This window comes from Salmo salar, chromosome 06, assembly GCF_965601325.2.
Source record: "Salmo salar chromosome 06, fSalSal1, whole genome shotgun sequence".
Classification (NCBI taxonomy): Eukaryota; Metazoa; Chordata; class Actinopteri; order Salmoniformes; family Salmonidae; genus Salmo; species Salmo salar.
In genome coordinates this window covers 81,125,001-81,136,478 of record NC_138296.1, presented here as the reverse complement: position 1 = coordinate 81,136,478, position 11,478 = coordinate 81,125,001, and the positions used below count along the sequence as shown (strand labels likewise).

General features: G+C 44.0%; 1 protein-coding gene across 1 annotated transcript in view; it reads left to right on the top strand.

Annotated features, from left to right (window-relative positions):
* The first annotated feature begins 2,499 nt into the window (after positions 1-2,499).
* The window catches only part of LOC106608101 (kinesin-like protein KIF26B), a 38,929-nt gene continuing 29,950 nt past the window's right edge, over positions 2,500-11,478 (top strand). The window contains 4 exon segments of the mRNA XM_082976177.1: positions 2,500-2,580; positions 6,411-6,905; positions 10,232-10,320; positions 10,518-10,686. Coding sequence (XP_082832303.1) covers positions 2,500-2,580; positions 6,411-6,905; positions 10,232-10,320; positions 10,518-10,686 — 834 coding nt within the window.

Genomic DNA, 11,478 nt, shown 5'->3' with positions numbered 1-11,478 from the left:
ACCTGCCCTCCAGGACACCTACACCACCCGATGTCACAGGAAGGCCAAAAAGATCATCAAGGACAACAACCACCCAAGCCACTGCCTGTTCACCCCGCTATCATCCAGAAGGTGCATCAAAGCTGGGACCGAGACACTGAAAAACAGCTTCTATCTCAAGAACATCAGACTGTTAAACAGCCATCACTAACATTGAGTGGCTGCTGCCAACATACTGACTCATCTCTAGCCACTTTAATAATGAAAAGATTGATGTAATAAATGTATCACTAGCCACTTTAAACAATGCCACTTTATATAATGTTTACATACCCTACATTACTCATCTCATATGTATATACTGTACTCTATACCATCTACTGCATCTTGCCATCTTGATGTAATGTATCACTAGCCACTTTAAACAATGTCACTTCATATAATGTTTACATACCCTACATTACTCATCTCATATGTATATACTGTACTCTATACCATCTACTGCATCTTGCCTATGCCGTTCGGCCATCGCTCATTCATATATTTTTATGTCCATATTCTTATTCATTCCTTTACACTTGTGTGTTTAAGGTAGTTGTTGTGAAATTGTTAGGTTAGATTACTTGTTAGATATTACTGCATGGTCGGAACTAGAAGCACAAGCATTTCGGCAAACACTTGCATTAACATCTGCTAACCATGTGTATGTGACAAATAACATTTGATTTGATGGTGGGTGGAGCTATAGGAGGACGGGCCCATTGTAATGGCTGGATGGAGTACCTGGAAAGGTATCAAACACATCAAACATATGGAAACCACATGTTTGACTCCATTCTATCCTACCATCAGCCTCCTCGTGTTTTTATGTACTGAACACAGCCCTGGTTCATTGAATGTCCTCTAGACACACTTACATAACTTCTCTTCTAATTTGAAAACATGTCCTATAATATCTAAACAAACATTATGTTAGGCACAAACCGTTCGACATGAAATCGGATTATTTCACATACAGACCACAAACTAGAGTGCCACGTTTATAGCAAAGATGTTTTATAACTAACCCAAGACAGACCAGAGCATGTCGTTTCCAATGGGAGCAAATTAATCATAGCGGTCAGAACACGCAAGGAGGTGGGCAGAGCCAAGCGCAAGCTAGTGCGAACCTAATGGCATTTTCTTTTGCATATTTCCGTTAAGGAACACCTACTCTGCAAAGTGCGCGTGTGCAATTACTCAATTTGCCCTTGTACTCCTAAACAACGCCATTTTTTTTTAAACTTTGGCAAAGGGTAAAGTCTACAAAACGTAGTCCACTCTCTTTGTTTCAGATTCTAGTTTTGGAAACAGAAAACTATCGAAATCAATTGTTTCATCGATAAGAAAATTAGCAGAATATTGGCCAAAGTCCATCTCGCTCCATCTTCTCCCACGACTGGCCAGTGTTATTCCTCTCATCACCATATTTGGTAAGGAGTAGAAACGCCAACCGGATGCTTCACATTTTTACATCTGGTGAAATATCTGGCTTATCGTTCTAGCTGTGTTTATAGTTTGCACTTCACTGCCTCCATGTGGACAACGAGGGGAATGCACAAAGAAAAGCAATCAGTAGTTGTGTGGGATCCTCTCTCTCTTGATGCACTCCGACATTACACGCACCTTCATTCACCCCGCCACCACTAGCTCAATATGACAAGACATGCAAGTTCGAATACTGGGTTAGAATAACATAATTGCTTAATATCTTTCCTTTATTTATTTTTTTACCCATGTACAAAACCCCCCCCAACATTGACTAAAGTAGACAGCATATCCTTTATCCTTGTCTTTGCCTTTGTTACATTTTCCGTTATAGTCCACAAGGCATCTCTCACTCGGAGAGAGGAGAGATGTCCCACAGCAGGGAACCGAAGGTATTGGGTAAAGGACGCTTGATTTAATATTACATGTTGTTTTATTTTTATATTCAGTATTTATCTTATGTTGTTTAGATAGGCTGTGGGTTGCACAGTTCTAAGTATGTACTTATTATTTGACGACTAATATGCTTTGAAAACATTAGGTTGAATCTATGTTATGATGATATCATGGTACACAGAAAAAAAGGTGCTTTCTAGAACCTAAAAGGGTACTTCTGCTGTCACCATAGGAGAACCCTTTGAAGAACCTTTTTGGGTTCCAGGTAGAGCCCTTTTGGATTTAATGTAAACCCTTTTCCACAGATGATTCTACATGGAACCCAAAAGGGTTCTACCTGGAAGCAAAAAGGGTTCCCATATGGGGACAGCCGAAACACCCCTTTTCAACTCTTTTTTCTAAGAGTGTAGTCATGTTTGTTTTCTTGCCTGCAGTTTATTAAGGTGGTATTTGTGTATATTTCACAGACAACAGATGCTCCTCAATGTAAATCAACCAGATTCTACTCTGAGACTGTGAGAGGTACAGTGTTGCACGGGGACTGGAAATCAACAGACCGCCCCTCTCCAGAGGGTGCAGGATCCAACACCGACCCCCATGGAGCTCTGTGTCCGAGGACAGATGTCCTATCCAGGATGTCTCTGGCGGGACCCTGCGTCGGATCCAGAGGTCCTGCAAGTGCCAGTGGATTTGGCACTGTTGGACCCACCGTGCTGGGAAGTTGGAGTGTTCGGAAATCTGATGGAAAAGTTATTTGTGAGCATTGCACCGTGACTGCACTGAAGAGACAGGCACTGAGCCTTGTCATTCCTCAATATATCTCATGCAAGGTAAGCTGATCACTGCATCACTTTCTCTGGAAATGTGTTCTATGTAGTAAGCAGGAGCATACATTGTAGTGATATAATATACAGTACCAGTCAAAAGTTTGGACACACCTACTCATTCAAGGGATTTTCTTTATTTTAACTATTTTCTACGTTGTAGAATAATAGTAAAGACATCAAAACTATGAAATAACACATATGGAATCATGTAGTAACCAAAAAAGTGTTAAACAAATCAAAATATATTTTATACTTGAGATTCTTCAAAGTTGCCACCCTTTGCCTTGATGACAGCTTTGCACACTTTTGGCATTCTCTCAACCAGCTTCATGAGGTAGTCATCTGGAATGCATTTCAATTAACAGGTGTGACTTGTTAAAAGTTAATTTGTGGCATTTCTTTCATTCTTAATGCGTTTGAGCCAATCAGTTGTCTTGTGACAAGTTAGGGGGGGGGGTATACAGAAGATAGCCCTATTTGGTAAAAGACCATGTTCATATTATGGCAAGAACAGCTCAAATAAGCAAAGAGAAATGACAGTCCATCATTACTTTAAGAAATGAAGGTCAGGAAATATGGAACATTGCAGGAAAGTTTCTCAAATGCAGTCGCAAAAACCATCAAGTGCTATGATGAAACTGGCTCTCATGAGGACCGCCACAGGAAAGGAAGACCGAGAGTTACCTCTGCTGCAGAGGATAAGTTTATCAGGGTTACCAGCCTCAGAAATTGCAGCCCAAATAACTCTGCTTCACAGAGTTCAACTAACAGACACATCTCAACATCAACTGTTTAGAGGAGACTGTGTGAATCAGGCCTTCATGGTCCAATTGCTGCGAGGAAACCACCACTAAAGGACAAGTGTTTCTTGGGCCAATAAACATGAGCAATGGACATTAGACGGGTGGAATGTGAGATTGTTGGTTCCAATCGCTGTGTCTTTGTGAGAAACAGAGTAGATGAACTGATGATCTCTGCATGTGTGGTTCCCACCGTGAAGCATGGAGCAGGAAGTGTGATGGTGTAGGGGTGCTGTCACAAGTGTCGAAGAGATGAGACCAAGGCGCAGCGGGTACCGGAATACTCATACTTTAATTTATGATTTAAAGTGAGTAACGGGAAAAACAAGTAACAAAACGACAGCTAACAGATTTGCAGGCTAGACAAACAGCAGTGCAAATACAACTACCCACAAAAACCCAAACCAAACACACACCTATATATAGGACTCTCAATCAGAGGCAACTAGAAACACCTGCCTCCAATTGAGAGTCCAACACCCAAACCTAAACATAGAAAAACTAAACTAGACAGAACGTAGAAATACATACAAAACACAAACCCTCTGCCACGTCCTGACCAAAACTAATACAATTACTCCCTCTGCTGGTCAGGACGTGACAGGTGCTTTGTTGGTGACACTGTCAGTGATTTATTTAGAATTCAAGGCACGCTTAACCAGCATGGCTACCACAGCATTCTGCAGTGATATGCCAACCCATCTGGTTTGCTCTTAGTGGGACTATCGTTTGTTTTTCAACAGGACAATGACCCAAAACACACCTCCAGGCTGTGTAAGGGCTATTTGACCAAGGAGAGTGATGGAGTGCTGCATCAGATGACCTGGCCTCCACAATCACCCGAACTCAACCAATTGAGATGTTTGGGAGGAGTTGGACCACAGAGTGAAGGAAAAGTAGCCAACAAGTGCTCAGCATATGTGGGAACTCCTTCAAGACTGTTGGAAAAGCATTCCTCATGACACTGGTTGAGATAATGCCAAGAGTGTGCAAAGCTGTAATCAAGGCAAAGGTTGACTACTTTGAAGAATGTAAAATCTAAAATATATTTTGATTTGTTTAACAATTCTTTGGTTACTACATGATTCCATATGTGTTATTTCAAAGTTTTGATGTCTTCACTATTATTCTACAATGTAGAAAATAGTAAAAATAAAGAAAAACCCCTGAATGAGTAAGTATGTCCAAACTTTTGACTGGTACTATACTTTATAACCAATTCCATGTGGGAACAATTTGAGGTTTTGAATTGAAATGGTCATAAAATGTGGCTTAGAGGATTTCCATAGATTTTAGGATTTGCCAGACATTTGACAAAGCCTAAACAAAATTAATTGTCACGTACTTACTTTTTTTCTGATTTAGATTTTTTTATTTGTAGCAGACAACAATTCTAGTCATTGAGCAGACTCATAGAGGGTATCCCTAGATTGAGCTGACTCTATAGTCCCTCTAACCTCATCACCAGAGGCAAAATAAAACATTTGCTTACCTCTCCTACAGAGAGGGACATGAAATAGAATAGGATGTTTTAAAATAAACCACAGGCTATTTATATGTGGAAAGAATACCTCATTGTTCAGACAGAGACAGTCAGTAGAAATCTGATAATGGCTTCTTGTAGTGTATTGACTTCCAGCCCAGGGCCATGATAAGATCTGTCCTGTTATGAATCAGAAAGAAAATCCTTCCTTAAATATTTAGGTAGGAAAACAGGTCTCTAACAGCCTGGTCCGAAATCTGTTTGTGCTGTTTAGCCAACCCCTATGGTCGTTGTTTTGCATGGTTCCAGATCTGTTTGTCTTTTTGCTATGAGAAACAAAACACCAGAGGTTGTCTATACTGCCCAAACAGATCTGGGACCAGGCTAGGTCTCTGATAGCTCAGCTTTTGGGTTGGAGTTTGTTTGGGCACATCTGCATTTTTCTGGTTGACTTTGTTTTATGCAATAGTACAGTAGTCTGGGACGCAGAATGTGGTTTATTGACGTTAGCAGCTTGTGGGAGAGAAGTCTTGGAATGGAAGTTAAGGGAGTACAAGGACACAGAAGGAAAATATGTTTGAAAAGGGTATTTTGTTTTTAAATGATATTGTAAATTAGAATTGTAGAGTTATGTCTCAGAATTGTATGGGAAGGTCTGCTCAATCCAAGATTACAACCAGCATTACCCCCAAAATGGAGGAGGCAGGTGGCAGTGGGAGGAGGTAGGGAACTGGTCTGTATGCCTAATATAAAAGATCAAAACTGCCGGATAAATAAAAATAGCATAAATAGGAAAGTATGCCAGCTTCATTGGAGGACCAGGATGTTGACTGCTGTGCCATACAGATTGCAAAATAGTTGGGTAGATATTTTTGATGTACCGATTCCATGGTACAGGGTGTATGAGTTATATATAAAACAACGCAAGATTCAAGACTTCGTGCTTTCAGCTAAAGTTATTGATGGGTCACTGGTTCGGGCCCCCGTTTTTGACCTTGTGGGAGAGCTGTCGACGTGGCCTTGAGCAGGGCGTTGACCCTGGTTGCTTCTGTGGGTCGCTCAGGATAGGAGTCTGTTAGATGACTAATGTGATGTAGATGTTGAGAGGCTTCACTGCAAGTAGATTGTATGTTTTATATGTTCAATAAATGTAAAATATATATATATCTTTTCTAAAAAGGACACAAAGTGAATGTATGCCCTGCCACCATCTCTGTCCTATGACAGATGCCATTATAATGATTGATTCTGGAAATCAGTGTACATTTCAGTCTTCAATGACGATCAATTATCAAAGTTACCCACTTTTGTAATTCACTTTGTTATGTTGTTTTTGTTATTTAATTAGACTCAATGCATAGAACCATATTATACATCCCCTTTACACTCACTCTATAGGACTCAACCTTGTCAGCCTATCTCCACGGCAACCTCCAATCCCACAGCACTACCATAGATGTCTGGGCTGTGGAAGAAGTGCAGAGTGGCTGTGACGTCTGCGGTGCCCACCTGATCCAGCTGAAGCAGGAGGCCATCCACCTGATCCTAGCCAGGGAGGAGCGTGCCAAGTGGGCCACTCCACCTATCGCCAAGCCCCTTCCTGGATCTATCTCCACCAAAACAGCACAGTCTAGCCCCCACCTCTCAGCCTCTTCCAGGAGCCAGAGCTCCCCTGCCAAGCCCTCCCCTGGATCTGGATCCACCACCTTCAACACAGTAGCACCAAACCCCCACCTCTCAGCCTCCACAAGGACACAAAACTCCCCCAAGACACACCCGAAGAGGGTCTTGAAGCCCTCCTCTGGGAGAGATAGATGGGTTGAGGAGCAGCAGCACCTGGCCTCCTCCATATCAATGTCAAGCAATAATGGAGTCACCATCTTCCCCTACCAGGTACTGTACAGTCCACATCTAAAGCCTATAAGCTGCATATCGTGACATTTCTTTCCACATTTTGTTACGTTACAGCCTTATTCTAAAATTGAATAAATTGTGTGATTTCCTGATCAATCCACACACAATTCCCCATAATGACAAAGAAAAAACTGTTGTATTTAACATTTCTGCTAATGTATTAAAAATAAAAACTGAAATATATATTATGGGGTATTGTGTGTAGATTGATGAGGAAAACAAGTATTTTAATACATTTTAGAATAAAGCTGTAACTTAACAAAATGTGGAAAAAGTCAAGGGGTCTGAATACTTTCTGAATGCACTGTATTATAGATCCTAATGGAGGATACGGCTATAACGGAGTAAATCATGACATACAGTATCCCCTGCTTGCGCATCCTTTTATGGGTGTAGCTATCTGTAAGGCCTGAGGAGATAATGCACTTATAGAAAGTGTTGTCACTGTCAACCTGTGATGAGGAGAGCAGAGGAGAGAGGACGAGAGGAGGAGAGGAGGATAAATAAGAGTAAATGAAAGGAGGGAAGAGGAGGAATGAGGAGAGGAGAGCAGAGGAAAGGGGGGAGGAGAAGAGCAGAGGGAAGAGGAGGAGGGAAGAGGAGAAGAAAGAAGGGAAGGGGAGAAGAGAGGAGGGAAGAGGAGAAGAGAGGAGGGAAGAGGAGAAACAAGAGAAGAGAGAGGAGGAGAAGAGCAGAGGGAAGAGGAGGAGGGAAGAGAAGAAGAGAGGAGGGAAGAGGAGAAGAGAGGAGGAGAAGAGCAGAGGGAAGAGGAGAAGTGAGGAGGGAAGAGGAGAAGAAAGAAGGGAAGGGGAGAAGAGAGGAGGGAAGAGGAGAAGTGAGGAGGGAAGAGGAGAAGAAAGAAGGGAAGGGGAGAAGAGAGGAGGGAAGAGGAGAAGTGAGGAGGGAAGAGGAGAAGAAAGAAGGGAAGGGGAGAAGAGAGGAGGGAAGAGAAGAGAAGAAGAGAGGAGGGAAGAGGAGAAGAGAGGAGGGAAGAGGAGAAACAAGAGAAGAGAGAGGAGGAGAAGAGCAGAGGGAAGAGGAGGAGGGAAGAGGAGAAGAGAGGAGGGAAGAGGAGAAGTGAGGAGGGAAGAGGAGAAGAGAGGAGGGAAGAGGAGAAGTGAGGAGGGAAGAGGAGAAGAGAGGAGGGAAGAGGAGAAGAGAGGAGGGAAGAGAAGAAGAGAGGAGGGAAGAGGAGAAGAGAGGAGGGAAGAGGAGAAGAGAGGAGGGAAGAGGAGAAGAGAGGAGGGAAGAGGAGAAGAGAGGAGGGAAGAGGAGAAGAGAGGAGGGAAGAGGAGAAGTGAGGAGGGAAGAGGAGAAGAGAGGAGGGAAGAGGAGAAACAAGAGAAGAGAGAGGAGGAAACAAGAGGAGGAAAGAGGAGAGATGAGGAGAGGAAAGCAGAGGAAAGTGGGAGATGGGTGAGGAGGAGGGAAGAGGAGGGAAGAGGAGAGGAAAGGGGGAGAGGAGCACAGAGCAGAGGAGGGAAGATGAGAGGAGGGAAAAGGAGGGATGAGGAGAGCAGAGGAAAGGGGGTGAGAGGAGAGGAGGGAGGAGAAGAGGAGGGATGTGGAGAAGAGGGATGAGGAGAAGAGGGATGAGGAGAGGAGGGAAGAGGAGAGCAGAGGAAAGGGTTTTAGAGGAGAGGAGGAGAGGGGAAGAGGAGAGGAGGGAAGAGGAGAGCAGAGGAAAGGGTTTTAGAGGAGAGGAGGAGAGGGGAAGGGGAGAGGAGGGAAGAGGAGAGCAGAGGAAAGGGTTTTAAAGGAGAGGAGGAGAGGGGAAGAGGAGAGGAGGGAAGAGGAGAGCAGAGGAAAGGGTTTTAGAGGAGAGGAGGAGGGGGGAAGAGGAGAGGAGGGAAGAGGAGAGCAGAGGAAAGGGTTTTAGAGGAGAGGAGGAGAGAGGAGAGGAGAGGAGGGAAGAGGAGAGGAGGGAAGAGGAGAGCAGAGGAAAGGGTTTTAGAGGAGAGGAGGAGAGAGGAGAGGAGAGGAGGGAAGAGGAGAGGGGGGAAGAGGAGAGCAGAGGAAAGGGTTTTAGAGGAGAGGAGGAGAGGGGAAGGGGAGAGGAGGGAAGAGGAGAGCAGAGGAAAGGGTTTTAGAGGAGAGGAGGAGAGGGGAAGAGGAGAGGAGGGAAGAGGAGAGCAGAGGAAAGGGTTTTAGAGGAGAGGAGGAGAGGGAAGAGGAGAGGAGGGGAGTGGATGGATGGAAAGCATTTGAGGAGCCTTTAGTAGGTTACAGTATCTTGTTCAGACAGAGAGGCTTATAGGGTGCCATTTGGGACTCAGACTATATCTCCATCAGTGCATTGGGGAGGGGTACAAAACAAAAAAGTAGTGGGAGAACTTAACTTTACCCAGTGCCCCCCTAACATCTCATTCCACATGTCCGTCATGCCCCAGGGTCCCTCATGGCTCTAATTGGTATTACTGGGCTGGATGTCTCCAGTAGCAGTAGAGGGAGGAGAACAGGGTTGTTATCTTGCCCTAAAAAGTTGAAACATTGATCTCCAGAGGGGGCCACTATAAACAAAACTCCGGCTGTCGTTTTCGCTCTCAGTTCATGTGAGCACATACAGGGAGTAGAGAGTAGGCCACACACACACACACACACGCACGCACGCACGCACGCACGCACGCACGCACGCACGCACGCACGCACACACACACACACACACACACACACACACACACACACACACACACACACACACACACACACACACACACACACACACACACACACACACACACACACACACACACACACACCAGGACTGGAGGGAAGGGAAAGCAGCGTTGAGTTCAGAGTGGGATTCTTCACACACATCCTCTGCCTCGGGAGTATGTGGTGTGTAATAGTGAGACGCAGTACGTTAAGAGGACGGGGCTCTGAGTCTGAATGTCTGAGTCTGAATGTCTGAGTCATGTCTCCATTCAACCCTGGAACTATCTACAGTATGTGTCCCATGTGTGACACTATTGGTCTATGAGTAGAGCTATATGATGAATGTCCCGTTAACCCAATGTGCTTTCACATCTACAGATGAACCACTGAAGAATTACTCTTGGTCTCATTGTCTTAGTTCTACTCTGTGAGCTGGTATCTTGGATCTCATTTGGTATTAGACAAAATGCTTCTTTTAACCCTCTGACTAATCTAGCCTGGTCCCATACCAGGCCACTCTTCTGTCATTGCCAAGCCATACTTTGGCATGACATTAAACAATCACAAAGAGGAGTTGGCTAATAGCCCGAACAGACTGGAACACAAGGCTATGGATATTCTAAACCTAAAGAGGATCCTTCTCTCCACAGTTTTCAGAGAACTTCTCAGAGGGACAGAGTGAGACTGTACCTGTTCAGAGCAGTCCAATGGCTTCTGCAGACTTGTCCTTTCTGGTCAGGTACTGTATGTGTGAAGCTGGTCAGTTAGATGTTTACAGAGTAAACATGGGTTCCTTCAGGTTTTTTTTTTATTAATGATGATAAAAAAAGGTTACATAATTAATATGTTTCTCAGTCATCATTGAGAATGTACCTACTGTGTTTTGGAAAGGTCCACATCCTGTCTTTCCACAGGGCAGCCCAGAAACTGAGCCAGACGTCGAGGAGGAAGGGCCAAACGTCCTCCCCCTCTCCCATGGGTCCTCCCCCCCATTACACATTACACCACCTGCTACAGGGGCATCATCCAGAGGTCTCCACCCACAATCCCCACCTGCCTCCTTCAAGCTGCCAACAGAGTCAAAGATGCACCTAATGTCGGCAAGGTAACCAACTGTACTCATTGGTTTACCTCAATCTTGACCAACCAGGTCATTATTGTAAAATATAATTTGTTCTCAATTACTTACCTGACTAAATAAATGTTAAAATGCATGTTTAATTAAAGCATTTAATTAATAAACAAATAAACAAACAAACAAATTCATAAATACATTGTTATCCCATAACCATTTGCTTAGAAGTGTTTCCAGAGTCATAAAGTGAAGAAGATCCTATATCAGCACTCCATCTTTATCATATAATATGGTGCTAATGCCCTTTCAGTTTCTGCCCTCCCCATCTGGGGTATAGCCTACTGTAGAGGAAATCAATGTGGTTTCCTCGCATTTCACAGACAGTCTGCTGTGGCTGGTCTAGAGTTACAGATAACAGGCCTGGGTCCCACCTCATCACATCCCATCCCATCTCATCCCATCTCATCCCATCTCATCCCAACCTATCCCATCTCATCACATCCCATCACATCTCATCCCATCTCATCACATCTCATCTCATCCCATTTTATCTCATCCAATCTCATCCCATCTCATCACATCCCATCTCATCTCATCACATCCCATCCCATCTCATCTCTTCTCATCCCATCTTATCTCATCCCATCTCATCACATCTCATCACATCCCATCTCATCCCATCTTATCTCATCTCATCTTATCTCATCTCATCTCATCCCATCCCATCTCATCACATCCCATCTCATCCCATCTCATCCCATCTTATCTCATCCCATCTCATCTCATCTCATCCCATCCCATCTCATCCCATCTCATCACATC